We start from the raw sequence: 15,459 nt of genomic DNA, 5'->3' as shown, positions 1-15,459 counted from the left end.
TGTAATAGGTATATATGATGGTCTTAGACAATAGAAAGCAAAGTTAAGCAGACAGAGCTCCTGTACTCTTAGAAGTTTTAATCTAAGTGATTAAATCTGATAAAACAACAACAAAAAACTGATTAAATGACTGCATTGGAACTCGTAAATGTTCATTAATTTAACATAAATGTTCATTAATTTCCTAATGGTATAAGCCCTAGTTTATAAGCCAAGGGAAGGATATTTTAAAAGAATTTTCACCTTCACTTAGTTACAGAAATCATCTTAGAGATATGTAAGATTTTTAAAATTTGAAATGAGGCCAGGCACAGTATCTCATGCCTGTAATCCCAGCATTTTGGGGAGGTCCAGGTGGAAGGATTGAGTGAGCCTAGGAGTTCAAGACCAGCCTGGGCAACATAGTGAAACCCCATCTCTAGAAAAATTTAAAAAAATTTAGCAGGGCATGATGGGACACACCTATAGTCCTAGCTATTCATGAGGCTGAGATGAGAGGATCACTCAAGCCCCAGAGGTTGAGACCGCAGTGAGCCATTATTGCACCACTGTTCTCCAGCCTATGTGACAAAGTGAGACCCTGTCTCAAAAAAAAAAAAAAAATTTAAAATGTGAAATGAGACTACTCTTTTTGGAGTGAAACATGAAATACAACTTGTGATGGTCCAAAAATTAATAACAAAGGAAATTAATTTGTTTAAAATTACAAATTAAGACTGCATGTCAACCCACTCATTTCAATCTAAGACTATTAAAATACTTTTAAGAAAGCTGGAAATCATAAGGAAGAATGCTGAAGAGGCAAATATAGGCCAAATGTCACCAACACTGTACTATCATAACTTTTCAGGAACTGCTTCTGAAGTGTGGCTTGTAAACTATACCAGCATCTTCCAGAATGAAAATAAAGATTTAGATTCCTGGGCCCTACCCTAATGAATTAATGTACGTGTGTGTGTGTGTGTGTGTGTGTGTGTGTGTGTATGTATGTGTGTATGTGTGCATGTTGGAGCTACTGAGGGTTCACAGTTTTAAAAAGATTACCTGGATGACTCTAAGTACATTAAAGTGGGAAAGAGGTTCCTAATTTTCTCTTATTTCTCAACTAAAATCTAAAAACCAATTTGGCTACAGAATTTCTCTTACTAAGGCCTTGTTAAGGGCATCACTAATATCCAGCCAAAAAACTAGAAACTTAGAAATAGTCCCACTTTTACATAGATAAGATTCTTCTGTCAAGTCTCTAATATCCACTGTTAACGCCTTTCCATTCTCTCTGCCACATCATAAATCTCTCCCTAATTCCAATTTCTTGAAAAGATGGGCCCATCAATCCATCCTTCACAATGCAGCCATGTAGCCATCAGTGGGGTGTTAGGCACACACATAAACTTTAGAGTCTGATAAATCCAAGGGCTGACGATCAGCTTGCCCCTTATTAGGTGGCTTTGAACAAGGTACTTCATCTCTCTCAGCTTAAGTTTCTGATGTGTATAAGAGGGGAACACATTTCATTATAGGGTTATTGAGGGACTGAAAGAAATGTATATATAAGTCTTCAACAAAGTTTGGTGCATAATAGACATTCAAATGACAATAATAATTACAACAAATGTTACTATTACTTTAAAATCCTATTATCGCCTCATTACCTATAGAATCAAGGCCATAATAGCATGCTATTTGATATCCTCTATGATTGAACTACTTTTCAAATCTCATATCATTTCACCCAGCCACAGTGGGCTATTCACCATTTTTCTACCACAACAGGTAAATTCTTACTTTCAAGTCTTTTGTAACAGTGGTCATTGGGCTCAAACAATCTTTCCTTATTACTGTAATTTGATGCCATCTTTCAAGACTCAACTCATGACATTTATGTGAAGTCTTCCCTAATATCCTTGGTTAAAGTTAATCACTCCTGACTCTGACTTTTATGTACTTTTTTGGTGTACTGTCAGAGAATGTATTGTGTTCTGCTTGATATTATAGGCCCCTTTATAAACATCAGTAGCTTATTCTAGATGGGAAGCTCCTCTAATACAGGAATCTTTTTTGGTCATCTACGTATGTCCCACTGTGCTGAGTCCAGCATTTTACTGACACCCACAATTGCTGAAAAATGATTTGCTTAAAAAAAAGTTTTAAATGTATTGTGGTTCCAATGTTGCTACTTCCCTTCTCCAATTCTCTTTTTTTTTTTTTTTTTTGAGACTGTCTTGCTCTACCACCAGACTGGAGTGCAGTGGTGCAATCTTGGCTCACTGCAACCTCTGCCTCCTGGGTTTGAACAATTCCCCTGCCTCAGCCTCCTGAGTAGCTGGGACTACAGGCACGTGCCATCACGTCCGGCTAGTTTTTGTATTTTTGTAGAGGAGATGAGGTTTCACCATGTTGGCCAGAATGGTCTCACTCTCTTGACCTCATGATCCACCCGCCTCAGCCTCCCAAAGTGGTGGAATTACAGGAGTGAGCCACCACGTCTGGCCCCCTTCTCCACTTCTTAATAACTTTCACTTAATGATATTACTATCTTTATTGTTTATCACTATGACCACATCACTACTTTCCTTAACATGCTAAAATGAGCCATGACTTCCTTGAAACCATACCTATGACAAGCTAATGCTCTTACATGCGCCAATGTTTATCTAACAGTTTCTTACTTGTATTAACTATGCTTTTCCTTTTGCACTTCACAAACCCTAATGTGGGATTCAGTACTTCGTGTATCTTATGGAAAAAAATGTACAGCTACAAGAAACCTCGCCCTTGATTTTCCCCAGTAACCTGTACAAAGCCCTTCTCTTCAAAGCTTCATTTATATCTTCCAAGTGTAACTAGTTCATTTTCTTTTTGGCATGCAGATTGCTCTAAACTGTATGGTGAAGTTGGCCAAGGGCAGGCCCCATCTTAGTCAGTCAGTGGTGGAGACCTTGTTGACTCAGTTACACAGTGCTCAGGATGCTGCCCGGATTTTGATGTGCCATTGTCTGGCAGCCATTGCCATGCAGCTGCCGGTGCTGGGTGATGGGATGCTTGGTGACCTCATGGAGCTATACAAGGTGATTGGACGATCAGCCACAGACAAGCAACAAGAACTTCTGGTAAAAAGCCCCATTTTGAATCTCCTTTGAATGACTAGGCTCTGGTCTAGTGGGAATTACTTTTAAGTCAACATTACTGTTTGGCTTTACTTAAAAAGCAAAACAAACAATAGGTTAAATTCATTATCTAAGACTAAAGAGTGTGTCGATGTCAAAATAGAATTGGCTCTATGAGCTTTTCACTTTTTTCACTTTTGATTTAGAAAGCCATTTTTGTTCACCTCTAAAACTGCTTTCTTCCTAAGCCTTGTCAAATCAGCTTAGTGTAGCCAAAGCCTTCAATCTCATATTTTTATTTTATTACAAAGGACAAAATGAAAATGAAACTTTTTTCTTTCTTATACAAAGCAAATAATGAACTAAACCCTGTTTTATACTTCAGAAAATAGAAGTTAAAAATCTAATGATAATAAGAAGGAAAGGGCCTGATTAGCCCAAATTTATGTTTTTCATTCCAGGACCTCTTTAGCTATTTAGGATCCCGTTTAGCCTTCTGTAGACCCTTGGGATTAGAAAAGGTAGATGCTTAGAAAGAAACAGAAACTATGGAAGTTGTAAAATGTTTAGTTGAAAAGTTCTGCAGGACTGAGAGTAGGGTACATTCTAAATAGTTGTAAATGAAATGAAAGTTTTAAGGTCGCCATTCCGTGTTGTTCTGTTCATCTGAATTTAGAATGTGAGAAAAAACATAATGAAATGACTTATTCAAGCCTGTTTTAATCCTCGAGAGGGAATTGTATAAAAGATTGACCCCATCTTATCATTTGCTGCCAGAAAAGGTTACCTTGATGACCAGGTGGCTGTGGTCAAGGGGATGACATCATATAGTTATTAAAATATGTATGAATCTTTATATGAATCAGCTTTGAAATATTAACAGGCAGTTAGCTAAGTTTATTTTTTATTGAAGTTGTATTTTGAACTAACGGCCTTATAGCCTTTTTGTGAGTACTGCTTTAAGATAAAAAAATCTAAGGAATAATACAATGAAAACTCTTGCATTCATTATCTAGCTTAAGAAAAAGATATTACCTGTTTAGTTGAAGCCCCCTGTGTACCTTGCTGATAGCATCTCCTCCCTTCTCTCAGAGGTAACCACTATCCTGAATTTGGTATTTCTCATTCTCATGCCTGTTATTCTTTTACTACCAAAGTATATATCACTAAATAATGTGCAGTATTATTTTGCATATTTTAAATTGTATATAAACATTATCATACTACTTGTAATCTTTTGCATTTTGCATATTCTTGCCTATTTTGCTTGTCATCTATATTGGTAAATATATCTCTAGTTTATCCATTTTACTTATGTATCTCATTGTGGATTATAAGTTATTTAATGTATGTATCCACATTATGGACATTGCTTCTAGTTATTTGCTGTTATAAAGAGTGCTCTGAGTGAACAGAATAAATTACTTAATGACTTCAAAATAAAAAAATTAAATATCAATGGAAAACAAATTTTGTTCTTTTGCAGTGGACTCTAATTAGTTTTCCTCCCTTTGGTGTAGGTTATGTATGACACTGGATAAAATTAAATGGTTTTCTTGGTTTTCTTCTTGCCTGATGTTAGGTGAGTTTGGCTACTGTGATTTTTGTAGCAAGTCAGAAGGCATTATCTGTGGAAGTAAAGGCAGTGATTAAGCAGCAGCTTGAAAGTGTCTCCAATGGATGGACTGTATACCGTATTGCCAGACAGGCTTCCAGAATGGTATGTGTTACCCTTCTGAGTGAATTGGGTTGGTGGAAATGTCAGGTCATGTACCTTCAATTGTCAAACTAAAAATAAAGATGGAAGTACCTTTTAGTTATGGGTTCTGAAGATGAGGAAGGAAAGGGCCTGATTTTTAACTTTTATCATAAATTAATGGTATATATATTGTTGTTATTAGTAATGAGGAAGTTAAAATCTGGGCCCTTTCTGGCTGTAGGTTGTTAGTGCCACTTTCATTTTGCTCTGTGTTGTCCTAACCAAGGCCACCTACCACCTGCTGTTTCTGTCTTTCTCAGTATACCACATCTTTGTTCCTCTCCCCAACCTTGTCATTCTTAAGTAGAAATGGGAGAGCTTAGTATGCTGTACTCTTCTCAGCCATATGGAAAGTCTAACAAGTTTTATTAATCTTGTTTGAGAGGAAATAGAAACCTTAGCCAGCGGTGGGGTGGCTCACGCCTGTAATCCCAACACTTTGGGAGGCCAAGGCGGGAAAATCTCTTGAGGCCAGGAGTTTGAGACCAGCGTGGCTGACATAGCAAAACCCTGTCTCTACTAAAATACAAAAAAAAAAAAAAAAAACCCTTTTGGGATAAGTCCAGAGACCAAAGTTTGAGAAAGCATTACTCTAGGTGATTGAAGTGCATGTTCTTAATTTTGCGTTGCTTCTCAAATGGGGGAGGAACACATATTCTTGGCAGGACAGTTCTTCATTATACTGATCTGTCTCCAGCATTGCAGGACATTGAGCATCCCTGGCCCCAGGCATTAACTGGTATTCACATTTCTCCCAACAACTATTCCTTCTCCCCTGGGGTTTCTCTCACCCACTAAATAGTTCATCCAGAATAACATTTATACTTTCTGTATTTTGGGCTAAAGTTCTAGACTTGGTTTATAGTTAATTCCATTCATTTTCTCTTTGGAACTGCTTTAGTAAAGAATTTCAAGCATTATGTTACATAAAAGCAACTCAGCATATTTTCTCTGAGGAAATATTTAGACAGAGTCTCAGAGAATTATATAATATGAGAAATGATTCTTCAGACTTATGCAAGGTTTGGGTTTCTCTTTTAGCTGCTGCATCAATTCTTTCAAATATGAGAACCTCACCATGTGCTCCTGTTTTTTTTTCTTTATGTTTTTTGTTTTTAGGGTAATCATGACATGGCCAAAGAGCTTTATCAGAGTTTGCTGACTCAGGTTGCCTCAGAACACTTCTACTTCTGGCTAAATAGTCTGAAGGAGTTCTCACATGCAGAGCAGTGTCTCACTGGGTTGCAAGAGGAAAACTATAGTTCAGCACTTTCTTGCATTGCTGAGTCTTTAAAATTCTATCACAAAGGGATTGCTTCCTTAACAGTAAGTTCTCTTAATTCTCCTTTGGTGATGATGACTTGTGTGAGAATTCTCTCCCTTCTCTTTTTCAATTGTCCTATTTCAGCTAACTTGAGAAACCTGCTGATGTGTATTTGGCAATATCAACGTAAGAAATAGGTCATGGAAATAAACTCTTAACCTTTTCCCATTTTTAACATTCTTAGATTGATAAAAGTTTATCATTTTCTTGTTATAAAGAACGGGGTACCACGTGTGAAGAGGATTGCTGAATCCATGTAGAAGGATTAAGTGATGTGGAGATAGGATCCTCCCTGTATAGACTCTTATTAGTAAGATTCCAGCCTGCATCTTGGCTTGGGAAGTTTCGTCATTTTTGCATGCTTGGTTATTTTATTTTATTTTTTTCTGAGATGGAGTCTTTTTCTGTTACCCAGGCTGGAGTGCAGTGGCACAATCTCGGTTCACTGCAGCCTCCACCTCCTGGGTTCAAGCAGTTCTCCTGCCTCAGCCTCCCAAGTAGCTGGGCTTATAACTGTGCACCACCATGCCTAGCTAATTTTTTTGTATTTTTGGTAGAGACCAGGTTTCACCGTGTTGGCCAGACTGGTCTCGAACTCTTGACCTCATGATCTGCCCACCTGGGCCTCCCAAAGTGCTGGGATTATAGGCGTGAGGCACCACTCCTGGCTGCTTGGTTATTTTTTATTGAGTTTTGGACAGTGTGTTTGAAAATTGATAGGTATTACATTATCAGAGCCTTAACTTATTTTTCTTTGCTTTTGACAGGCACTTAGGCTAAGGACAGATCACCTTAATTTAGCCAAGGATTGAACTGACTGAAAGCTAGGCTTCGGTCTTTGTGAGGGCCAGCATATATTTGGGTTTTCCTGATTCCTAGGATATAGTTCTTTGAGGTTACAGCAGAAAGCCTGAAGTATTTTCCGTAGTCCTTTCTAGTTTTAGGGGACTGACTGCTGAAAGCTCTGCTCAGCTTTTCAGTTGCAGTTTTCAAATTAGTGCATGTTGGTGTTATCTTTTTGGGTTTCCCTTCTCTTCATGATTTTGGCTCCACAGTTCCTTAGTTCCTTAGTGGTTCTTCAATGCTTTCACATAGATACTTTTAATACTTTGTTCTACTTTCCCAGTTGGTCTTAGCAGGAGGGCTGGTTTAATCTAGTTTACCCTAGCTTTAGGCTTGGCTTATTCTTTTAAAAACTGACGTTATGCTAAGTGAAATAAGTCAGTCACAGAAGACATATACTATATGATTCGACTTATGTGATATCTAAAGTAGTCAAATTCATAAAAACAGAAAGTAGAATAGTGGTAGCCAGGGGCTTGAGGCAAGGGGAAAGGGGGAGTTTGTTGTTTAATGAGCATAAAGTTTCAGTTCTGCAAGATGAAAAAAGTTCTGGAGGCTTCTTTCACAATAACACAATGAGCTTATCAGGTAGCTTTTTTCCAGCTATATTGATTTCTTTAGCTAGTCTGCTTAGAAAACAATATATGTAATACAAATCAGAAATTCAGTGAAATAGTAATATGCGTGTTTAACACAAATTTGACTATATATGTTTAGAGAAAAAAAAAATTTTTTTGCATAGTGGAGACAATTCTGCCAGCCATTCTTCTCAATTAGCTTGTACCCCAGAATGAGCATTAGAAAAGAATTCTGAGTTGGTTGTTTCTTCATCTGGCTATGTTGAAATAACTGGAAATAACTCATTCCTGAGGAATTTTCAGGGGTAATTTTGATTGTCTCCTGATGTTAGAACCCAACCTCTGTTAAAGCTTTAGCCCCAGTGGAAAGAAAGGGAAATGAGATCTCTTTATTTTTCATTGGCATTATTCATACTTCTGTAGTCTAAATTTTATTTCTTAAACATCTCTCATTGTTATTGGATTATATTACCTTTTAAGTAAAAGTCTTTGACCTTTATTACAAATCTGTCTCTTTCTGTGTTCTTTTTGAATACATGTACTGTATGTAACACCGCTTTCCTTCGGTATAGCATGGTCTAGGATGGCACAATCACATTTAAGGTTATCATCAATCAAATATTTCTTGTTAGAGGTAAATCCAGAGTAGCAGCAGATCTCCTTCACTACAACATCTTACTTCTCTTTTCAGTTTTATAATGTGTGTTAGAACAATATTGCCAGTATTTTTTGTCTGTTAAGATGGTCAGTAGTATTTCTATAACAGTATCACGTAAACCTACTTGTACCCCTGTCCCTTCTGAAGTTGCTGAGAAATATAAATTTAAAACAGCAAATAGCAGCGTAAGAGGCAGAGGAGGTGGGGGGATTTATCTTCCTATAACAGCAAATCAGATCTTATCTAAGAAATTAAAAACAATTGAAGTAGTCACTTTAATGTCCTAATCTGTGCTGTTCATGATTACAACAAAATATTCTGAACGTGGAAAACCACAGAATTAAATATATTGAGTATAGTTATTACCTCTACCTTACATAAAATGTTTCATCAAGGGCCTTTGCAGTTTGAGAGGAATACTATAGCAAGCATACATTCTTTAAAAGGATGTGGTGAGTGGTTTACTAAATTTGTGGAGTAAAATGTGAATGCTACCAAATAATAAAACAGATCATTTGACACTTAATAGTAGAGACGGCTATACTAAGGTCAATATGAGGTAAAATTGGCCATATAGATAATATTTGTAACTGACTTCTAGAAACCCAAAACCATGTCTGGCTCTTTTGCTAAAGGACTAATGTGAGATAGTATTTAAGAAACAGCATCAAGAGAGATCCAAGATGGCTGATTAGAAGCAGCTCAGGATTGCAGCTCCCAGTGAAAGCATAGAGAGTGAGTGGATGCCACACTCCCAGACGAATTTTTGTTGCCCACGGACCAGGAGATTCCCAGCAGAGGAGCCCTACGGGTCGCCAGCACGACTCTTTTGGCTGGCATGGCTGTTTTGCTGGCACTCCGGTGCAGCGGTTCTCAGTGCAGAGTATACGGGACTGGTGCCCTTTTAGTTGGCATTTGGAGCTCCAGGAAGGCAGAGTTGCCCATTTAGCTGATTGAAAAGGGGACTGAAACAGGGAGCCAGACCAGGAGATTCCCGGGCAAAAAAGCGCCATGAATCTCAACACCGCTGTTTCAGCCGGCGCAGTGGGTTGCCGCAAGGGAAATTACACAGATTCTGGCGCCCTTTCAACAGGCGACTGGAACACCTGGGAGAGAATCGACCGTTGAACTAAAAAAAAAAAAGGCTCTGAGACAGGGAGCTAGGTGATCAGGCTCAGCTGGTCCCACCCCCACAAAAAACAGCAATTGGAAACGCTGAGGATTGAGAGTTTCACAGCAAGCACAGCTGAACCCGGGAAGGTCCAGCTCTGTAGGGGAGGGGCGTCCACCAAAGGAAAACTAAGAAACAGAAAAAACTTCATCACCAACAAGCTGGACGTCCACTCAGAGACCCAATCTGAAAGTCAGCAATTACAAAGACGACAGGTGGATAAATCCACAAAGATGGGAAGAAACCAGCGCAAAAAGACTGAAAACACCCGAAATCAGAATGCCTCTCCTCCTACAGGGGATCACAGCTCCTCATCAGCAAGGGAATAAGGCCTGATGGAGAATGAGTGTGATGAATTGACAGAATCAGGCTTCAGAAGGTGGATAATAAGAAACTTCTGTGAGCTAAAAGAACATGTTCTAACCCAATGCAAAGAAACTAAGAACCTTGAAAAAAGGTTTGACGACATACTAACGAGAATAGACAATTTAGAGAGGAATATAAGTGAATTAATGGAGCTGAAAAATACAATACGAGAACTTTGCGAAGTATGCACAAGTTTTAACAGTCGAATTGATCAAGCAGAAGAAAGGATATCAGAGGTCGAAGACCAACTCAATGAAATAAAATGAGACGACAAGATTAGAGAAAAAAGGGTAAAAAGGAATGAGCAAAGTCTCCAAGAAATATGGGACTATGTGAAAAGACCCAATCTACGTTTGATAGGTGTACCTGAATGTGATGAAGAGAATGAATCCAAGCTGGAAAATATTCTTCAGGATATTATCCAGGAAAACTTTCCCAACCTAGCAAGACAGGACAATAATCAACTCCAGGTAATACAGAGAACACCACAAAGATATTCCTCAAGAAGAGCAAACCCAAGGCACATAATCATTAGATTCACCAGGGCTGAAATGAAGGAGAAAATACTAAGGGCAGCCAGAGAGAAAGGTCAGGTTACCCACAAAGGGAAGCCTATCAGACTCACAGCAGATCTCTCAGCAGAAACCCTACAAGCCAGAAGAGAGTGGGGGCCAATATTCAACATCCTTAAAGAAAAGAATTTTCAACCCAGAATTTCTTATCCAGCCAAACTAGGCTTCATAAGTGAAGGAAAAATAAAATTTTTCGTGAACAAGCAGTTACTCAGAGATTTCATCACCACCAGGCCTGCTTTACAAGAGCTTCTGAAAGAAGCACTATGCATAGAAAGGAACAACCAGTATCAACCATTCCAAAAACATGCCAAAAGGTAAAGAGCATCACCATAATGAAGAATCTACATTAATTAATGGGCAAAACAGCCAGCTAGCATTAAATGGCAGTATTAAACTCACATATATCAATATTAATCCTAAATTTAAATGGACTAAATGCCCCAATCAAAAGACACAGACAGGCAAATTGGATAAAAAGCCAAAACCCATCGGTATGCTGCATCCAGACCCATCTCACATGCAAGGATACATAAAGACTCAAAATAAAGGAATGGAGGAAGATTCACCAACTAAATGGAGGGAGAAAACAAAAAGCGGGAGTTGCAATTCTCGTCTCTGATAAAATAGACTTTAAAGCAACAAAGACCAAAAGAGACAGAGAAGGACATTACATAATGGTAAAAGGATCAATGTAACAAGAAGAGCTAACGATCTTAAATATATATGCACCCAATACAGGAGCACCCAGATACGTAAGCCAAGTTCTTAATGACTTACAAAGAGACTTAGACTCCCACACAATAATAGTGGGAGACTTTTTAACACCACATTGTCAATATTAGACAGATCAATGAGATAGAAAATTAACAAGGATATCCAGGACTTGAACTCAGACCTGGAACAAGTAAATTTAATAAACATTTACAGAACTCTCCACCCCAAATCCACAAAACATACATTCTTCTCAGTATCACATCACACCTATTCTAAAAGTGACCACATAATTGGAAGTAAATCACTCCTCAGCAATTGCATAGCATTTCACAGGTTTAAATGAAATATTGGTTGGCTGCTTGTTTGTTATTTTCCTCCCTTATTCCTTCCTGTCTCCATTGTTAAGCACAATTATTGGCATAAAAGAGGTTTTTAATACCTATTTTTAGACTGCATTCTAGCCTGGGTAATAGAGCAAGATTCCCGTTCTCTTTCCCTCTTTCTTTCTCTCTTTCATTCTTTTTTTCTTTCTTTCTCTCTTTAAAAAAAAAAACAGCATCAGCATGTTTTAAGTGAGTCATGTAATAGAGGAAGATTTTCACTATGCCTTCGTTTATTGTTAAATTAGTACATTTTTAGTGTATGCCTTTTGTTAAAAACACAGTGCTAGGATCTCGACTAGGACAGTTGCTAAATAGTTGAAGGTTTTCTTAGTTCTCTGCCCACCCTGGCTTGCCTTACCATTTTTTACCTTTTCTACCTAGCTAATGCTACCCAAGACTTACCCAGACACCTCTCCATCCTCATCGAAACTTATTTGTGTGTTATAACCTCTTCTTCCTTGGTGGCCTCTCTGTGCTTTCTGAAGTGTCTAGTCAGAAATTTTTTTTTCTTTTTGAGATGGAGTCTCACTCTGTCACCCAGGCTGGAGTGTACTGGCACAATCTCGATTCACTGCAACTTCTGCCTTCTGGGTTCAAGCGATTCTCCTGCCTCAGCCTCCTGAGTAGCTGGGATTACAGGTGTGCGCTGCCATGCCCAGCTAATTTTTGTATTTTTAGTAGAGACGGGGTTTCACCATGTTGGTCAGGCTGGTCTCGAACTCCTGACCTCATGATCCGCCCACCTTGGCCTCCCAAAGTGGCAGGATTACAGGCGTGAGCCACCACACCTGGCCCAGAAATTATTTTAAAAATTAATCTGGGCTACAGGAGTTTGAGGCCAGCCTGGGCAACATAGTCAGACCCCGTCTCTACAAAAAAATTAGCTGGGCGTGGTGGTGCGCACCCTTAGTCCCAGCTACTCAGGAAACTCAGGTAGGAGGATCATTTGAGCCCAGGAAGTTGAGACTGCAGTGAGACATGATTGCGCCACTGCACTCCAGCTTGGGTGATAGAACGATACCCTGTCTCAAAAAAAAAAAGAAATTTGGGCTAGCAGTGGAAGAAGGTAACTTTGAGGCAGTGTTCCTTTTTTTAAAAAACAGCAACTGTCTAGAAACATATTTTTCCTGCCCTTATCATTCTTTTTCTTTCTGCCCCCAACTTTTCAAGGTTCCAGTGATGGGAATTTCAGATTGGAAAGGTAGCAAGGTAATAGGGGATTTTGGGGGATGGTAATGTCCTTGAAGCATCCTTTATGTGATTATCTTCTTGATGATGTTCTTGACAACCCACATACCGTGAATGTAGGAAGTAAGGAACCTATGAATAGTGATCGTACATACAGTTTTTCAGAGCTGGTGTTTAATAACAATGTTTTTCATTCTAATATTACATTATTCTTTTTATCATTTAGGTCTTTATCCATCAGTGTTGTTAGAGAACTATTGCACTTGACCACAAACTTATAAATACTTGGTACTGCCCCATCTCACTGTTATGTTTACTTTGTCTTAAATATCTTTTTTTTTTTCAGGCAGCTAGTACACCACTGAATCCTTTAAGTTTTCAATGTGAATTTGTAAAACTCAGGATTGACCTTCTACAAGCCTTCTCTCAACTTATCTGTACTTGTAACAGCCTAAAGACAAGCCCCCCACCTGCAATTGCCACAACAATTGCCATGACCCTAGGAAATGACCTTCAGAGGTGTGGTCGAATCTCCAATCAGGCAGGTCTTAACTTTCAGTGCACTTTTTATTTACACTTTAGAGGTTTTTGAAGAGGTTTTTGAAGTTAGTTATAAGATAAAAAGTTGTGAAATTTAAAATCAGTGGTTTAACGCAGACATTATCATAAATGTTTATTAACTCGGCTGTCTGGCCAAAAATAGACTGATGTGTTATTAGAATAATAAAGTGATTGATGGTATCTCAATGAGTGCTGGATATTTATATAAAGAGAAAGGACATAGAATTTTTTTAAAAACTTCAGAATGTTTATAACTAAATTATTTTAGTGGAACTTGAAGAATCTAAAATACAAATGTTTTTGTTTCTATATGTCATGTAATAATCTCATGAACATGTATAGTTTCATTTGCCATTTGCCATTTTTGTTTTTATTTAACAAAGTTTATGAAAATGAATGGAATGACAATGAAAATATTGCAGTTTTTTTTTGAATTGTTATTGTTTGAAGGTGCTTTTTTATGTTTTGATTTTTGTGTTGTTTATATAATAATGATAGCATGTTTGTTTGTCATAACTGATATATTTTTTAATAGATGAAACAGTCCATGGAAGAATTTCGGAGCCTTGCTTCTCGATATGGGGATCTTTACCAGGCCTCTTTTGATGCTGATTCAGCAACTTTGAGGAATGTCGAACTATATCCCAAGCTTGACCCAGTATTTCTTGTTTTTTTTTTTTTTTGAAGTTTTCTTTTAAATATAGACTAACTACGTCAGCTGTGCTTACCTACAAAATACATATTAGATAAGCCTACAAATTTATTATATAGTTTCCCCTTCGAAATCTATGAGCAGAATTATCTTACTTTTTAACTTTACCCAGGATTTTAACAAAAAATGGTAACTCAAAGGTGTCTTTTCTTCTATTCAGGAAGCGCATCCAAAGCAGCATCCAAAGCCAGTGTTGCTTACCTGTGCTCACTTGAGCTACAACAGACAACTCAACACATTTTCCTACCAAAAAATGTGTGTTTCATCTCCTTTATTAATGATCTCTTCAGTAGCATTAGTTGTCACTTTTTTTTTTTGAGATGCAGTCTCATTCTGTTGCCTAGGCTGGAGTGATCTTGGCTCACTGCAACCTCAGCCTCCTGGGTTCAACTGATTCTCCTGCCTCAGCCTCCCTAGTAGCTGGATTACAGGCACATGCAACCATAACCTGGCTTTTTGTATTTTTAGTAGAAACAGGGTTTCACCATGTTGGCTGGGCTGGTCTCAAACTCTTGGCCTCAAGTGATCAGCCTGCCTCAGCCTACAAAGTGCTGGGATTATAGGAGTGAGCCACTGCACCCAGCCTATTTGTCACTTTTAAACCCTTCCTAAGTTCTCTGTATTTTCTTATTAGTAACTTCAAATCACTTTTGAAAGGAAGGAATCGAAATTCTTTTTTTAAGTTGTAGGACTTAACCAGTCAGTAGTTCTTGACATTTAGTTTACTGATTGAAACCCAGTGAATGCTATGGGCTCTCTGCCGTACAAAATGTATATGTGCACACACAACCAAAATGTGCATATAAGTTCAAGGGTGTTGCCAGACCCCTTGAGCTCTAGATTAGGAACTTCTGGGATAAAGACTCCTTAGACCACTCTGTTTTTGGTTTTGTTTTTTAACTTTTATTGGTGAAACCTTTATTTGCTTCTTTGTCTCAAACTCTTATGAAAAACCCCTATATCTAAAAACAGAGTTGCTGTAATTGAATCACAGGGCCTGTCACTTAGTTTTCCCTTCCCACAGTAGTAGCCTCTGAAGTACCCTTCTTGGAACAGAGTTTGAGAATCACTGTTAGAGACAATGTATATCCCTTACACATTGATATAAAAGGTACAGCCCCAGACCATTCGAGTTGCTAACATTATGATTACCTTCACTAGGCAATCATTAAATCTTAACCCATTTAATATTCAGATAATAGAAACCTATAGGGGGTTTCTTCTCTATTTTTGTGTATAACCTTAACATCAATCCAGACAGCAGCAGAGCTGTTTACTGATATCTCATGCAATAGAAGCCCTGATTTTGGATCCAGAATCAGCAAGGTAAATCTAATATTAATAATAATTGATGTTACAGAACACTTTCTATACATTGTCTTATGTAATCATCAGAAGAGTATTTTGGGACAAGAATTATGGTAGTAAAAACAAAGATGAAGAATTCTTCCAGCATTTTCTCTGGGTCATATAACTAGTGACAAAACAGATTTTCTGACTCTACTTACCTCCTGCCTGTT

The 15,459-nt window shown here is 38.0% G+C and overlaps 2 protein-coding genes across 3 annotated transcripts in view; one reads left to right on the top strand and one right to left on the bottom strand.

The window, feature by feature from the left end:
• Positions 1-15,459, bottom strand: part of DTL (denticleless E3 ubiquitin protein ligase homolog) — a 240,656-nt gene that overhangs the window by 108,270 nt on the left and 116,927 nt on the right. The window lies entirely within an intron of this gene.
• INTS7 (integrator complex subunit 7) overlaps positions 1-15,459 on the top strand; it is an 87,145-nt gene that overhangs the window by 47,904 nt on the left and 23,782 nt on the right. The window contains exons 11-16 of the mRNA XM_064383482.1: positions 2,871-3,110; positions 4,690-4,827; positions 5,986-6,192; positions 13,013-13,207; positions 13,763-13,867; positions 15,198-15,265. Coding sequence (XP_064239552.1) covers positions 2,871-3,110; positions 4,690-4,827; positions 5,986-6,192; positions 13,013-13,207; positions 13,763-13,867; positions 15,198-15,265 — 953 coding nt within the window. The remainder of the gene's footprint in view (positions 1-2,870; positions 3,111-4,689; positions 4,828-5,985; positions 6,193-13,012; positions 13,208-13,762; positions 13,868-15,197; positions 15,266-15,459) is intronic.

The sequence above is a fragment of the Aotus nancymaae genome, unplaced genomic scaffold (assembly GCF_030222135.1).
Source record: "Aotus nancymaae isolate 86718 unplaced genomic scaffold, 86718_ANA_hifiasm-v0.15.2.pri h1tg000032l_0, whole genome shotgun sequence".
Taxonomy (NCBI): Eukaryota; Metazoa; Chordata; class Mammalia; order Primates; family Aotidae; genus Aotus; species Aotus nancymaae.
The sequence above is the reverse complement of the archived record's forward strand: the minus strand, read 5'-3'. Positions and strand labels throughout refer to the sequence as shown.